General features: G+C 34.2%; 1 protein-coding gene across 2 annotated transcripts in view; it reads right to left on the reverse strand.

The window, feature by feature from the left end:
- LOC123314771 (sushi, von Willebrand factor type A, EGF and pentraxin domain-containing protein 1) overlaps window positions 1-16,557 on the reverse strand; it is a 45,905-nt gene extending 29,348 nt beyond the window's left edge. The window contains exons 1-2 of one of the 2 annotated variants that reach the window (XM_044900111.1): window positions 16,311-16,557; window positions 1,547-1,619 (exon numbers count right to left, since the gene is read on the reverse strand). In XM_044900111.1, coding sequence (XP_044756046.1) covers window positions 1,547-1,615 — 69 coding nt within the window. In that variant the 5' untranslated portion in view covers window positions 1,616-1,619; window positions 16,311-16,557. The remainder of the gene's footprint in view (window positions 1-1,546; window positions 1,620-16,310) is intronic. The other variant, XM_044900110.1, reaches the window with a different exon arrangement.
- Window positions 16,558-17,266: the final 709 nt, after the last annotated feature.

Consider the following 17,266-nt stretch of genomic DNA (forward strand, 5'->3'; position numbering starts at 1 on the left):
AAATCCATTGTTTATGAAAATAAACCTAAAACTATTGATCAGACATGATTATGAATTTGGGATGATTCTGAACAATATTTCTAGAAAGAAAGTCCCTATTTTCTCTTAGCTTTACGACCTCTCAAACGATGTATCCCAAGTAGGTTTTGCCATTGTTTTGTTTTCTCTTTATACTATAACAATATTAATTACTTAAGGTTTTTTCATACCTCTCATAACTTCGGAGATATGGCAATAGATGGTTTTCAAAAAACCCACCTTGTATAAAGTTTTATACCAAATCGTTACGTGTTTTTAACAACCGCAAAGATTCAACGATAAATAAATACCTTACACCTGAATAGGCTGTCTACTGGCGCCAAACACGTAAAATAGTTAATGAAGCTATTCAGTGATGATAATAATGAATATAAAATAAATGACAATTATCAAGCTATTGAAGGTTTTTCACATTATTATTTCATTATTTGACAAGAATTTTCATTGGCCTAATTCAATCGTATTTTTCTATTCGAAAATAATTGAATAGAAGAAAACTACTAGTGGATAACCTTGTCAAATCGTCATTCTGTCGAATTATCACTTTCAGGTTCTGAAAGTTGATATCTCTTTGGATAGAAAACGAGAAAAGCGTTCATAAGTATGCCTTAAACTGATAATAGGCTTATTAAAAAAGAGGGAATTGCAATTGATAGCGAAACCCGTTTCTTCGTGCTTGTTTGAATTCAAAACTAGAGTGGTCACCCATCCAGATAACGAACTGGACCAAAGCTGCTTTTGGCGCCAGAAAAGATGTATTCCCAATATTCCAAAATACAGATCTGATCAATTCGGAAAATATGTCTTAGTTGTAAAATAACGTTCAGAAAATTTGTGCAAAATTTGAATATGATCCGGAAGAAAGTTACTAAGGGTTAGACATTTAATAATTTTTTAGTGATACTTGAAAGTGATACGTTTTCATATCAGTATCTTGCATTCGACTCCATTGCAGTGATATTTCATTACAATATTGTAAAGAAAATTTCAGATGCCTACAACTCTGAAACCATGAGGTGGGTTTTGCCCATTGACTAACTCAAATGGCTTATTCAATCTCTCAATTTACTCTACGCACACTAGCTATCTACCTCAGTTAGAATTAATCTCTTTTCTTCCGAACATTACAGTGTTTATGGCGGATATAAAAAATTGAATTTGACAACGAATTTAATTGCTACTGTATCTGAGAAAAGACTAGTTTTACATATATTGGATTTTGAATTCTAATTAATCATTTAAAATGTATTGTATATATTATGATGGTTCACAAGAAACCGTTCTATTGAACTTATGGTAGTTGATTCTAGTAATTACATGTTATTAACTTATTATACATAGGAAGCATTGAACCATTCCATCTTCAAACGAGAATTTACCGAACTATGCGAAACACTCACTGAATCAAATAATCAGTTTTGAATTCAAATTTGATCGAAGGACCAAAGGACTAAAGGAAATGTTTTAATCTGTTGATTGTAATTAATTGAGATAAGAATTTACTTACTTCTCCTAAACTTATCCTTAGCAGCAAGAAAGAGGCGACTAGTATAGTCGCCCGTATCCTTATCAACATATTCCTGAAAAAAAAAAAAGAGTTAATTCGGGGATATTCAAAAAGCTGTATCATTTCGATAAATGAAATATGTATATGCCCAGTTTGCTGTGATATAGCTTCATTTTGTGTATTTTATACAAAATAAAGCTTCATTCGACCAGAGGAAACGGAATACGATGAATAATAAAATAGCCACAACAAAATGATGAGTACTCTGCTCAACCAAATGATAGAGCCCTGGAGTAGAACGAAATAAATTTTAACCGTTTCCTGAAATATATAACGCTTAAAAGAAGTATTAATATTGAAAACCCTTTGTCTCTATTTTCTTGTATACTGGGGATATATCGATGCAATTTGGTACCAGAGTTGATAGAGTTGCGTGCGATGCAAAAACGATCGTGGCTGGTTGCGACTTCAATCGATTGGATAAAAGAGATGGGATACTTCATCATTTGAATTTTTGCTAAACCCAATGGACTCCTTTTATGTATTGGAGTATATTTCAACGCATGGTTTCATTTGAATCGAAAACTATGTACATAAGTTTCATTGTTTGTTATAATTACAGTGAGGTCAAATTGGGATCTTTTTTTTCAAAATGTGCTGATTTATGACTGATTAATTAAAAATTTGTGGTGATCCAATAATACGAGGATGTATTGATATATAGTTAGCCTAGACCAGTTCCATGCATAAACAAAATATTGCGTTACCGTAGCAACGAACAATAACTCATTAGAAGTGTCAGCGTGATGTTTGAGGTCAATAAAGTAAACCAGAGTTACGCAATGAATTAAAAGAAAGAAGATGTTCACTTAAATGTTGAAAATCCAAAAATTGGAGTATGGAGCCATCATCAAGTACCTGTATTCAAAAGGGTTAAGAGGTAAGCATATTCACGAAGTTATGCTTAATACCCTTGGTGACCAATGTCCTTCGTATGCGACCGTGAAAAATTGGACTTCAAGCTTCAAAAGAGGTAAATTTTCCATTGAAGATGATGACCTATCGGGAAGGCCAGTTTCTGTGTCAGTCCCCGAAAATATCGATGCAGTTCATGACATGATTTTATCAGACCGTCGAATTGGGATGAAACGGATATCTGAAGCACTGAATATTTCATACGAACGCGTTCAACATATAGTTCACGTCAATTTGGACATGAAAAAAATTGCTGCAAAATGGATCCCCAAATGTTTGAATGTTGACCAAAAGCGTGCAAAGGTAGAAGCATCGCGTTTTATCTGTGGTCGATTTGAAAACGATTTAGACTCCTTAAACCCAATTGTTACTATGGATGAGACTTGGGTATATTTCTACGATCCAGAAACAGAGCAACAATCGGTGCAATGCCGACACTCTGGTTCTCCAAGACCCAAGAAGTTTCGTGTCCAAAAATCTGCTGGAAAAGTTCTTGCTTCAGTTTTTTGGGATTGCCATAGAGTAATCATATTTGATTTTTGGATAAGGGCAGAACAATAACTGGAGATTACTATTCGGCATTACTGACCACTCTACGGAAAACAATTAAAGAGAAAAGACGCGGAAAGCTATCCAAAGGTGTTTTGTTTTTGAAGGACAGGAGACTTTGCAGGTTCGATGTAATGAATGTATCCAATTAAGAGGAGAATATGTTGAGTATTTTGACATTGAAATTTTGTTTGGTTCTATAGCAGGCTAAGAATTTTTCAATATATTCTCGTAAATAAAATCATAAATTATGCGATAATTTTTTCGAGTTAGAATCCATGAAGTATTTCTGGTGGTAGTTTTATTTTGTGACAGAAATTTACAAGACTTCCATTGAAATTATGAAGTGTCGATGAGGTAACCGGTTTTGAAGTTGAGAATATCGACAACAGACACATATTTCCTCATGAACGATCTGATTGGTGTCTGAGATCGATCTCAGCGAGCCAATCTTGCATACAATGATCTCCGGATAGCTCGCCAAACGAGTCACTGGCAAAAGTGGGTCATTTATGCTTGTGCAAGAATTCAGCTGGAATTTTTACCGTGCCTAAGACGCGACCAACGGTATATCATATGAGTTTGGAAGTGTGTATGAAAGTGCATACAAGTCCTGTCTGAAATTATTATTCAACAATTTTATAATCACGGTGGTTCCGGGTAAGAGCGTTCGTCATCTCCTCTCCTCCAATCATCTACTCGGATGTTATGGACGGTTCTGTTCTGGTTCTTAAGGAACACGGCAATTATGGTGGTCAATGTGAATTAAGCGGAGAAGAAACTTTTGCTCGATGATAGTATTCAGGTTTCAAGAACAGCCATACATTCGCTGCTATGACGTCGGAAGTGCATTCTCCATCCTGAGTGATTAAGTTTCGGCTAATTACATACGAGGGGGAAAGGACTTGTTTTTGCAATTATTATTAAGAATTTATTCCTCTAATTTTCGCCTTGAAATACTCACGAAAGAGGTTCCTTTGGAAACCGACTTTTTGGGAAATTTGAAATGCAGACAGGTTACTTTGTTGGTTGTAGATTGCACTGTCTATTATGCCCCCATCAGAGCTGTTCCCACCATCACTTAGTCTACATCTAGCCCTCCAGTTCTAGTGTTCTAATGAACTCCAGTATCTGGGATGGCTTCAAGAAGGTTACTTCCTCACTTCTGCAAATCTGCTGTCCAAAGAATTTGTGCGTTGGCTATCAATGTTGGTGTTCTGTCCCGAGGTGATCAGGAAATACCTCCTTCTACCCATAACTTTGCAATCGTTGCAATGATTGAACCATTCTCATTAGGTGCTTCCTAAGACGGCAATGCCCTGTAAGGAATCCAGTGAGGAGGTGTGGCGTATTCTTGATTAGATCCAGATACTTCTTAGATCTCACAATATTGAAGTTTCGAGTAAAGTTTTGGAATGGTCCAAGGTCCAACAGGGGGAAATTCTGCCAGAGTCTTTCAATTCACCACAGAAAGGTTCTAGGCCAATGAAAGGTGTTTGTGCTCCTCGTGTGTTGGCCACTTCATTCCCTTTGATTCCCAAGTGGCTGGGAACCCATACTAAGCAGACCTTGTTATTGCATGCCCATCATAAAATCGATTATATAAGAGGACAGTCCTGACTGTCAAAATGTATCGCTATATCATTTTCCGGTAGTTTCTTTCTAGGTTTATTTCATCATATCTTTCAATTGCGACGCTTGGACAACTACCTAGAGGTAGTAAGCATTTGGATCCACTACAGCTCCAATCCCCGTCATGGATTTAGAACCATTTGTGTACCATTCAATGACATTATTTTTGAGAGCTGAGATTGCAAGCTCCCTTTCCCAGTCTCCTTTTCTACTTAGTATCTAGTGAAGGTTTTCTTCATCTCGTCAATATGAAGGTTCACTGATGGGATGTATTTGGTTGGAGATGACCAAGCTGCTCTATTCCTAATTCCTTCATTGCCGGTACCTTCCCTGGATATTCATAGCTTTATTGGCCAATTTATCTATCACAAAATGATCTCCAATGCCCTAGTTGGGCATGATCTCATAGCTCCAGAGATACAAAAAAGGCTTACCTTTTTATTTTATCAAGGGCTCCCTTCGTACTGTTAAGTACTGATTTGCCTTACATACCAGGCTATTAAGCATAAGTGATTATTCTTCTCACAATCATGATGTTTTGGGTTAAATCCCCAAGTCTTACCAGCAAGATCTTTGCACCCCATCAAGGCCTTTGATACTTTGCTAACGGTAACCTCAAATGCTTCTTCCACAGAAGCTTGTTATCTGGGGTTATAGCCAGATGTTCGACTTCAGACTTCCTCTTTATGATGTCACCATTTGGGGAGAGAGGGATATCATAGCTGGAAGTATCCTTCTCCCAGTATATGTGATTACTGTGGTCTTGGTTAATTTTGTTGAATGACATATTTTAGTCTTTATTTTGTTCTTGTGTTTCCTTAGTTCTGAAAAGAAAAATTTGGAAAGTAAAGAACCTTTTTGCATTTCCTTAAACAGTCTGCTTCTGAGGTTCAGTTATCGGTAGTTTATCTATCCGATAAACTACGCTCAGTTTCACCAACATCAGAAACAAACATCGCGAACAACTGCTATGAGTTTCGGTTTTATCGTTGATGTTTTATATTCAAGTTAAGCTTCTACCTTATGAAACTTGAAATACCTACTAAAATGTTTGTTACGAAAAAGTATTTCATGATGAAGCCAATGTCTTACATTTCAGATAAAATTCATATTTTATATTATACGGAAGCTTTTGACTTATCAGATTCGAATCAATAGCACGGTCATTACCCATACGTTGACTCCTTCCAGAAGTCAGAACCTGCAGAACAATAGACCATGGATAGAACACCGAAGAAAATACTGTAATCTCTGAATTTAAAATAGATAATCTCAAACAAGATGGGGAATGGGCTTGATCACAACACTCGGCAGTATCAAATTTAGTAGAGCGTAACTTTTTTAATTAATAATAGCTACACCAACAGTTAGATACCATCTTCATTGACTCAATTAACGGACTAGTCCGTCATAATTCACTGATCGAAGTGGTGGTTATCGGAATGATGCTGCAATTTCGAAGAAGGTAATTTAACTTTCAATCGTTTCAAAGGTGCATCGATGGAATGTGGCTTGACACAAAATCGATATTGTGAAGGAATGGTTAGAACTAGTTGGGGGAAGGATGCTTCTCTTTATGGAGATGAAATCATCGCCGTCTTTCACCTTGGGAGCTCGCCATTTGATGGAACATCCCATTGTTATGAAATCTCACCTTAGCGTGTGGACTGCATCTAGTAGACGTTCTCTCATAGTTCCTTCAATGGGATGATATTCCATTTTGGTTAATTTTTCCGGAAATAAAATTATACAACAATCTTCAATTTGAGAGAAATAGGAAACATTTTGCTACTTTTTGATAATTACTTTCTTTCGTGTCAACTTGGTCCAATAAATGTTATACATAAAGGAAATATACATCTTCAATATAAAAGATGTAAACTGGAATAGTTGAACAGAAAACGAGAAATGAAAAACAAAACACAAAGTTAAAAACTGAGTAACAGAAATTTATGAAATGAAAAAGTTTAAATTAAAAGGTACAAATTGAGAATAATTAAAATATCAATAACAGATGAGGACAATAGATTTTTGTGTAGATTTAGTATTTACTCAATTTCTATTTTGCCAAGAATTTGAATTCAAATTTTTTTAATCATGAAGTAATACTGATTCATTTGAATAGTTTCAAACAGTTGCACATAAAACTATTCTGATGAACTGACCACTTCAATATTTCATGGTTTCACTTCGATTCGTTTTCGAATTAGGCGAAACAGATAAATCATGTTTGAAGCTTGAATTCAGAAAGGTAATCTCGAAAAATATGGTCATTCCGAAATGTCAACTTCATGAACTGATTCTATAGAAATTATACGAGTTCTCTGCGGAAGTAGAAGTAGGTGGAAGATTTTATTATGCTACAAACCGAAGCCAAGTAAATAAAGATTTATTGTTTTGTATTTCCTTCCTTGCAATGCGGGAACAACCGTATTTTTGTACAAAATAACTAAATAACTAGTTCCCACAATCATTAAAACTTGTTCGATCAAGCATGACGTTTTATAAATAAATTGTTGGTAATCTCTAATAAATGGAACGTGACATGACACAAAATCCTTCAGTAATACTCATAAAGAAGCGTGTAATACATTATTAGTTTATTGTTGAATAACAAAGTAGGAAATAGATTTATTTATTCTGGCGTATTATGAGGCATTATATGATAGGTGTGTATATTAGTACTTCGAAACGATAGAGTTATTTTATATGACAACCAAATTTTATATAAATTTCTTTCAGAACGTGAAAGAAAAAATCTCTCCATCCAGCGCTATAAAGCTTACAAATTCTTCTCAAAGATCAGTTGGTATATTCCAAAAAGAATGATTTTTGAATCGAGATTCGCAGAAATTTTCCTGTATTTCACTCAGTTCACTTATAGAATATTTTTTCATTTATTCCATTTGAATTTGTCACGATCGCCGCAAAAATATTCAGCTGAAATGTATCTTTTGATTTTTCTGACAGATTTCACTGGACTTATTTCATTTAATTCATTTATCATATTTTTTCGACAATATCAATATGAAATTAGTTTGGTTTTTAAATCACTATAATTTATGTCACTTATAAATAATCCACATTATTTCCCAATAATTGGAAAAAAAGGTATAGAACGTTATAACCTTTTTCTGACCTACTGAAGTTTATCTTGTCGATTATGTGTTTATTCGAATATGTATATGCAAATCAGAGCTCCCATAACTTGATTTTTCAAAACCCTAGGGCCAATAAATGATAATTTGATCATTCAACTGTTATTTTCAAACCGTTATTTTTCAGATGGACCCGATTATATATATCCAAGTCTAAATCCAGTTATCTTGTAATATTTGTTGCGCAATTTTCACACCTGATGGAAAAGATTGTAGAAGAATTCGAATATTTGATTGGGACTGATTGTTGAGTTGATTGAAATTTGAAACCTTACTATTGTTTCGGTTGATGTGATTGAAAAAATTAAAAAAAATGCTTTGCGGTATATAACAAAGATCTTAATTGTACATACAAACCATAATAATTTGAGAAGAAAACATATTTCAAACTGTTTGTTGACAAATAATTCCTACGAGATTCTTATAAAATTCTGATAAAATTGATTCATAAGGCAATATAAATGGTGAATTAATTAAAATTAATTAAATTATTAAAACTTACATTCATCTGCTCAATATCCACAAATACTCCACGAATCCATTCACAACACAGAAACATAGTAACAAAACTTATGAATGAAGGAAATACCGGAAGGTGATTTAAATAAAGGAAGTAACTACTTATTAGAATTCACTCTCACAACTCATCTATTGTGGAGAAATGGTAGTATTTGTCACTTCTTCAATTGATTTCTTATGATGTCCGGCCATCAATTTGCATTCAACCAAACAACTCAATTCATTCATTAGATTAATTTTTAGAATTTGGGAAGTTCGGAAATGGTTAAATTTCAAAAGTAATATTCATTGATATCTTTACTCAGAAGAATGAGAAATCATAAAAAATACCACGAACACTAAATTATTTTTGATATGTTTTTTATAATATAAGGTATATTAAAAGTAATTTTTGAAACTGAATCATCCTTAACTTATTTTTCGGGTAAAAAACTGATTAACATTGCTATGGGAACTGCTGAAATTTCATCTGACAAATTCACAATCAACAGAAACTATGACTCTGATGACGTCCCCTGACCAGCATGACCTATCCTCAAAGCCGGATCTATGACGAGGTGAGCATTTTCTCGAGATCAACTGAATAGGAAGAGTTTTATGGTTAGAAAACCGGTAGTCGTAGACATTGCTATTACTCTCGTTAATCCGTTGTACTTTTACGGGAACGATTTCTAAAAATTTCTAATTGTTCAGGTGTAATGCGCCTGCTTAGCATCCATGTATGTTTATTCAGTACCCGCGCAAATATTGGTTATCTATTCCTCTAATTATTGTTCATCTTCCACAACAGAGGAGATCTTGTGCTATATTATTATGAGCAAATATTTGAACCCACATCAGTGGTTAATACGACTTAGTGAAAGTTCATATATTGAGTTCATCTTGATATTCATATTGTACAGGGTGTATCGTTACTGTTTGGAAATATTCGAACAATAGAGTCCTGAGCTCAAAGGATCCACCTATACCTACACCTTCACTCGAACCTCCTGTCAGAGTTACAGGGTGTTTAATTTGAAAATGTTTAAATATTTTTTTGGTCTAGTACCGTAGATTCGGGTGACTTGGGACGATTGTTGAATTCAACTCGTCATATTTTCAAAACGGTGACCTATTTTGATCTGAAAATAAGGTTCGAATATGCTTAATGACTCAGACTATTGATTAGGATAATTACCATGCTTCAGAATTCGGATATAAATTTTTAAAAAAATAAAATATACTTGTCCCAAGCACCCACCGATTTGGGAGGCTTGGGACACAAGTTAAAATCTATTGGTTCCAAAACTCTCTAATGAAATAGGTGATTTGGGACGGTGTATAGTTTTGAAAAATTAGAATTTGTGATTATATAGTTGAAATTCGGTAAGGAAATTAAATGATAAACCTCTATTACAGCGAAAGTAAATATATTGCAACTCAAATGTAAAAAAACTAAACAAAACAAGAGAACTTTGATTTCTTTCATTATTTGGTGATTTCCTTGTGGAAATAACGTAAATAATAATATCCTGCGAAAAATCGGCATATTTCCTGCTGCCAATGCGCCGCTTGTATCTATTCGGCATTGTCCCAAGTCACCCTATGAAACAACAAAATAAATGAATGAGATCCGCGTTGCTGTTTGATTTATAAATGTTTCATGACATATCTAATATCCCAATATCCCACGTATCCAGAAAAAAATTACACATGCACAAAGTGAAAAAATGTACAGGACACTAGAAAGTATAAGTGCCATAAAAACGCGCTTTTACTCTTCTAAATTGGTAAATTTTTCCTGTCAATTCAAATGCTCTGGTCACGGTAAACTCAACAGGAATTAATTGTTATACTAACCGAAAAGACGCTTCACAATCTTATAAGCTTATCCCTCCATTCATAAATGGTAAGAATCAAAGAAATCTGCAAGGGGGTAATTGTCCCTAGTTACAGGACTGTCATAAGTCACCGGTACTGTAGAACTATTCGACCCTCTATATGCATATTTTTCAGGAAGTATAGATTTAATATACCCTGATACCAGTGGCGTAGACCAGGGCAGTTGGGAATTTAATCCCTCAAAATTCTACACCACTTACGAAATTACCATTTTATGACAATTTTTCCATTCAACACATAGTTGAAAATGTTTTTCTTGTCACAAATGTATTGAAAAATAATAATAGATCATGTTAAATTAAAATATCTGGAAGGACCAAGTTCCCAACTAGTAGCAAATGGCTGAAGTTTAAAGAAATTTTTTTTTCCACGATAACTTTGGTAGGTATTGGTATGAACCTTGATACTTTGGTAAAATACAACACCTTTACGCATCAAGAATAAAAGGCACGAATAAATTTCAAATATATGTAAGCTAAAAAATCACTTCTTACGACGAAAAACAATTAGTGTACAATTGCAAACACAGTACGACGGTCACTGGCAACATTAATAAAGTATGTTACACAGCAGAAAGAAGATTCTCTTCAAAATATGCTAGATCTTTATATATAAGGTTTTGGCTAAAACTGGAACCAAAGGTGACTCCTTATGTTATTAATCGACACACTGTATGATACTTTTCTCTGTATGTAGCTCCAATGTACAGTATTATGCTATGCTTTAATCATTTCATTTCATTCTGCTGTGAGAATTCTTTGAATTTCATCCATAGTCAGTACCAGCAAATTCGAATCATTCATTTCCTACTGAAGTAATTATGGAGGAGAAACATCCAAGAACTGCATTAATCAATTAATCGTATACCACACTGATACTTTTCACATTACAGTTAAGTTTCACTTGGGCCATTAGGGAACAATTCAATAAATGTACTGTTTTAGTTGTTAATCCAACGGATGATCCAGTTTGTCCATTACATGAAAAATCTCTTTATCCTGAATCAGTTAACAATCTTTCCGGTAAACTAGATTTACATATGTCGCAACCTCTCCACTGTCCAACTCATCGAGACAGTTATATTACTATAAAAGTAGAATAATTCTCCAAGATCATCCACAATTTTTTTATGGTACTCGGAAACTGCTCTATTTATTCTAGGAATGTTGGTTATTATGTTAGGTTAGGAGCACGTTAATCATTTTAGATTGTGAGACGCTGGGCCCTCACAAGGATTTGGTCGAAGGCTTTAGGAAGCTGAGATCACACTCTTGGAATGCATATCTTTGGTACCTGCACACTACGTCATTGTTATATTTTGAATACAGAGTGAGATCGAACTACACCTCTTTCTTGTGGATACTTAAGAACAGGTAGGTATATGACTCCCCCAATATGTGGTATATATGGATAAAAAATAATCATTGCCCAGCTAGGAGAAAACAGAATGTTCTAAATCTTTTGCGATCAAAAAACCATCACATACCATATAAATACTGCAAATTCAAAAAATCCAGTTCTTGAAAGTAGGTTGAACGCTCACTTATGAATTTTGACCATTTTGGAAAATAAAAGTATCCCTTACATTTTCTCGTATAATGCGCAAAAAATATCTGTGATATTCGCGAAATTTTGTACTTTGACTGAATGGAACTCTATTTGAATTCTTGTTAGCAGGGACCACCTGTAATAAACCTGTAAAAAATTTGAAAATTTTATGGAGCTCCATGCAACCGTTCGGTCTTGACGATTATTTAATTGATTCCATATTTTTAAAAATTTTTCGATAGTCACTTTTCGAGTGGATTATTTCTCAATAACAATAACTGTAGATGGAATTGTGATACGAATTCTGTAAGAGCAACTCTTCTAGTTAATAAATCTGAAAATTTTATGGTGCTCGATGCAGCCGTTCGGTTTTGACGATTATTCAATTGATTCCATATTTTTGGAAATTTTTCGTCAGTCACCTTTCGAGTGGATTATCTCTCAATAACAATAATCTTAGATAAAAATGTGACACATATTCTGAAAGAGCTACTTTTCTAGTAATAAATGTGAAAATTTCATGGTGCTCGATGCAGCCTTTCGGTTATCTAATTGATTCCATCTTTCTGGAAATTGTTACGTATACTCACAATTGAAGTTTGCAAATAAAAGCTCGAAGGATATCTTCAAAAATGAATATATTGACGTTCTCAAATTTTTCAGCAAGTTTGTATTGACTGTACTACTGATTATATTCACTAACGCCATCTATTTAACAGTTTGGTCTGAGAGCAGCGTTTAAATCTTAAAAAAACTGTAAATCATTCGCGGACTTCGAATTAAGTTCCATTTTCTAAGTTCGCGGATCATATTTTGGCTTCTGCGGACCACTTGCGGTCCACAGACCACTAGTTGGGAACTACTGGTTTAAGATGTGTAATTTCATAGATTTAGCTTGTTATTCAGGAGGGAATTTGGTTTTTCCAAGGGTTGCATAGCTCATTATGAAAACTTAAAATGACTATATTATTATCTTTGTACCTATCTAGGACGAATCAAAAACTCTCTTGCAACTTGAGAAAATGAATAAATTTTCACAGAAAACTGGTAATGGGTTGACACCACTTCTGTGAGTTGTACTCGCTATCATACTGGAGATGATATGAGATAGTTTTCAAAAAACAAACATCCTCTAAATCCTTGATGAATCCAAGATATTTACGACAGCAACATTCTAGATAATGAATCAGCGCAAGATGAAGTATCATGAAGACCTTAATGATGCATTCTTCATGGATATAGCTAGCTTAAAACTATAAGAATAATTATGGAACGTCAAGCTCCCCGAGAATTTAGTTCAGGAAATATATTCATTGAAATGCTTTTTACACAGATAAGAAATATGTTTGCTTGAATAACGTTGCGAATTTATTTGCAATATGTTGAAAACCTTCCAGTATCCAATTCAATACTCAATGATAATAAATAAAATCTGCCAAATACAAAGCCCTGGGTTAGCATCAAGTCACATATCAATCGAAAGAAATTATTATGGGAAGGAGAATGATTGGAATTTCAGATAACCTTTCTGGATGTGTAGCTGAGAAGTTATATTTTGAAACTTTTAATTGATAGAACTGCGAGAGTAGTAGGTATATAGCAAGGATGACATCAATGACGCAATTATTCAGCAATGTAAATTACTGGAACAACCGTAAGAAGGATTCATCCGAGAATTAGTTGACCATTTGGTAACCACTTAATAACAGTCCCCCAAGAATATTAATCGAACAAGTGACGAGGAACCAGTGATCCAGGTCACCATGTAGGCAGGTTAATAAACCCACCATCGTTGTGTCTTGGGCCCTGCTAGGTGTGACCCATATGGAAAACTATTATATTTTGCTTTGGGAGTGCATTTCAACACGTAGTTGGCGGTAAATGGTAGCGGTTCACGAGGAAGTCACGGTAAACAGATTTGGAGGAAGGAAATGTAACGATGAGCGGTAATACTGGCCCGATGCTGAATTTTTATTATCGCATAATCTCCTTAAAATATTCAAAGTGGGCTTAGGACTAACGGTACGTATGGGTATATTACTCGAAATATTGAAACTACTCAGAGATAATATATTATACATACAATACATAATTGACTACAAACTTTTTTCAACGTAAGATAACCAGTAGATCTTTGTCATACTGAAAATCCTTTGATGTTTTATTGCTCACCTTTCAGATGAAAGGATTACCTGGGGTAGTCTGGTATTTCTAGGTTGCCCTTTTTTTTTATCTACTATCCTATTGTATCTCAAAGACAACACACATAACCATGTTTTTTGTAATGGATTTGACGAAACAGGTCGAAGAATTATTCGTGGATGGGATATAGAAATAGAAAATATTCAACTTCATTCCTTTTCGAACGCATTCCATTTTTAAAAAAAAGGTAGTAAAAATAATGATAATAAAACCGACTAGTTACACCAAATAATATTTTTTCTCATAGATTAAGAAAGTAAGTGGGTGGAAATGTAGGTATTCATATAGAATTCTTTCGATATTTATTTATTTATTTATTTATTTATTTATTTCACAAAAGAACGCTGACAGGCGTAAACACCCAAATATTGATTGTATATACCCTTTTCAACTACTTTTTTCACCTGTTTCTGTCATAGAAATGAAGCACATCTTCTTATTCTGAATGTACCACTTTCGCACCTGATTTCATTATCTTCCATTCATGTACCTTCACCAGCACATCTTTTACAGTACTTACAATACAACTTAACAATAACCAGCAAATCCCTTCAAAGTAATCTGTAAGTCATTAACACCTTGGAGGATTTGGGTGGTTTTTCGACACTTCCATCAATGAGAGTGTTACTCTAGCAGTTAGTTATCGATTTTCGCCTTATACAGTGAAAGTTACCATTAGTTGGATGTTGCGTTAAATTACACCAATGTATCAGAAATTTCTCCGAAACTTATAATTTGATTATTACCGAGCGGAAATGATTGCGAAAATGTAGGTAGGTATATAATATAAAACAACATTTTCGTGAGACTTAAACTCGTGACTTTACATTCATCTCTAGATGAATTATCAATTGACGATTTAACCTTCACCGAATATTGAGAAATCTTTGCAGGTATTGAATGATGGATATTGGTCATGAAAAAATATATGAGAAGAATTTATTTGTATATTGTAATGACATGAGAATATTGCGATGAAGGAAGTTGAATATTTATTTGTTGACATTTGTGTTTTGGTTTATTTTGACAGATAGTCTTTTCATTTTCCTGCTTTAATATCTATGCAGACATGCATCGAATGAAATGAAAACAAAAAACCCGCACTATCAATTGACAAGGAATCATTCTTCAAATTTTTTAGCAACTTTTTATTTACATATAATATTTCCTCGAAATTAATTCAAATATATGTTTTTTTGTTTGATTATAGGAAAAAGGTTTCTCCGAATTTCAGCAAATCAAAAGCCTTAAAATTCTTAAAAAATTTTCTACGTCCATTAAGACACATTCATCTATGGATTTGACGGTTTGACATCTACAACAATATTCATGATTTTTTTACTGAATCTACCTTGAGCTTGATTTCAAATTTTTGAGAAAATTTTAAAAAATTTTCAATATGAAAGATTCTCGAAATCAATTCAAATTTCAAGGATAGAAATTTTTTTATTAGTTTGTTATGCTAGACAACTGATTTCAATGATTTGACATGTGCCATTTTGATGAAATGTGTAATGATATTTCGAAGAACAAGTTTATTGTAAGTCTCATTTGTGTATATTATGGCCATATATCGAAAAGAAAATATTTTGAATACATTTGCGAGAAAAACAACATGAAGTAGAGGGTTGATATTTTGACAGATTACTCTTTTCATATCGGGAAAAATGAGAAATATTTTACAGAAGCTTCATTTCTCGAGTATTCACCTTTGAAGCAATCAATCGAAAAAATATATTGGAAAAGGTTCCTTCGAAAATGCCAGATGAAAATTGGCAATCAATTCGAGAAAGTTGACCACTTAAAGGATGATTTTCTTTATTTTCATTAGGCAATAACTGGAGATGTCGAGAATATCTTGTTCATTACCTGGCAACAAGTTTTTGTGAATCTGTCTAGTAATTTTCCATTTATATTCTCCCATAAGCTATATTTGAACTGACAATAGATTCGTAAATCAATATTCTTGTTTGTAAGTGAAATTATGGGCTCCTTAGGGAAAATGAACAATTTTTAACATCCAATATGACATCAGCTATTGTAATTTATGATTGTTCGTGGATAAAACACGAGAAATTGCCTTCAGAAACCGAATAAACGTATGAACTCCAGCTAGTCACTGGAGACTCCGATAAGCGGTGAGGAAAGTAACCCAACCTTGAATGCGGCAGAGAACATAATGAAGGTTATAAATGCTTATTAATTTTCCGGAATCGCAAAGCAAATATAAGCAGTTATAAAAAATCTTGAGGATTGAAGTTCCTGCTTAAATCAAGAAGGATCCAATACAATGGACTTACCTCGATATATTCTAAACTCCACTAGCAAGAAATAATGGAAAGCTGCATGCCCTTGTCGGAATCCAAATATATTCAAGTGAATTCCCAAACCGAACACAGAATGGGAAACCCGGAAAATTCACATACACTCACACATTCACAGCATTCCAAGTGCCACTAACCTCTTTATTCTCTGTTCTTTTGAGTTAACGACCAACAAACGTACTACCTACAAGTTTCGCGACTTTCGACTATCCACAGGTTTCTTCGAACGTATACTTGGTTGACTTCGGATCCCCGGAGAATGGCGTGGAAGACAGGTGGGAGAAACGAGTTCTTTGTATTTTAGTAAGATCGAAACTATCGGGAATAACTATTTTTATTTTGAAACTAATAGATCGAGTGTTGTCGCATTTTTGGAATAATTGAGACAAGGTGAACGAGACGAGGAAATGCTGGGAAACTTTTCGCGGATTGACTCGAGAAAATGGTAGACCGTTGGCAGTGGCGTAGGTATATAGGTTATGGTCGTCAGGAAAAATCAACCACTTCCGTGTTATGGCTGAATAGGTTGATTTTGGGAGCGCCACGATGAGTCATGGCAAATTTGACACCTGCAACTTTTGCTAATTTTCATCAATGCTAATATTTCTTCTGTATAATTGAATATTTTCTGTACCAAAATTTCCACCATCGAGCTGACATTAGTCGATAAAGTGTCAGAAGTTTTGAATTTGTTTCACCCTTTCCTGAATACCTAAAAAACAAAAGAATCATCACTTCGAAGACATAACCTGCTTGAAAGACACTCCCTGCTTGAAAGACACTCCCTTGAATATTATAGGAATAGGATGACAAAAATGATTTTCCAACATAGTAAGCAGAACATCATCACGCAAGGGTGATTCTTCCCATACTGGAGAACAACTTCACGAGAAGATTCCTTCAGCGAGTTCTTTGTTAAATGAACATATTTT

The sequence above is a fragment of the Coccinella septempunctata genome, chromosome 6, assembly GCF_907165205.1.
Source record: "Coccinella septempunctata chromosome 6, icCocSept1.1, whole genome shotgun sequence".
Classification (NCBI taxonomy): Eukaryota; Metazoa; Arthropoda; class Insecta; order Coleoptera; family Coccinellidae; genus Coccinella; species Coccinella septempunctata.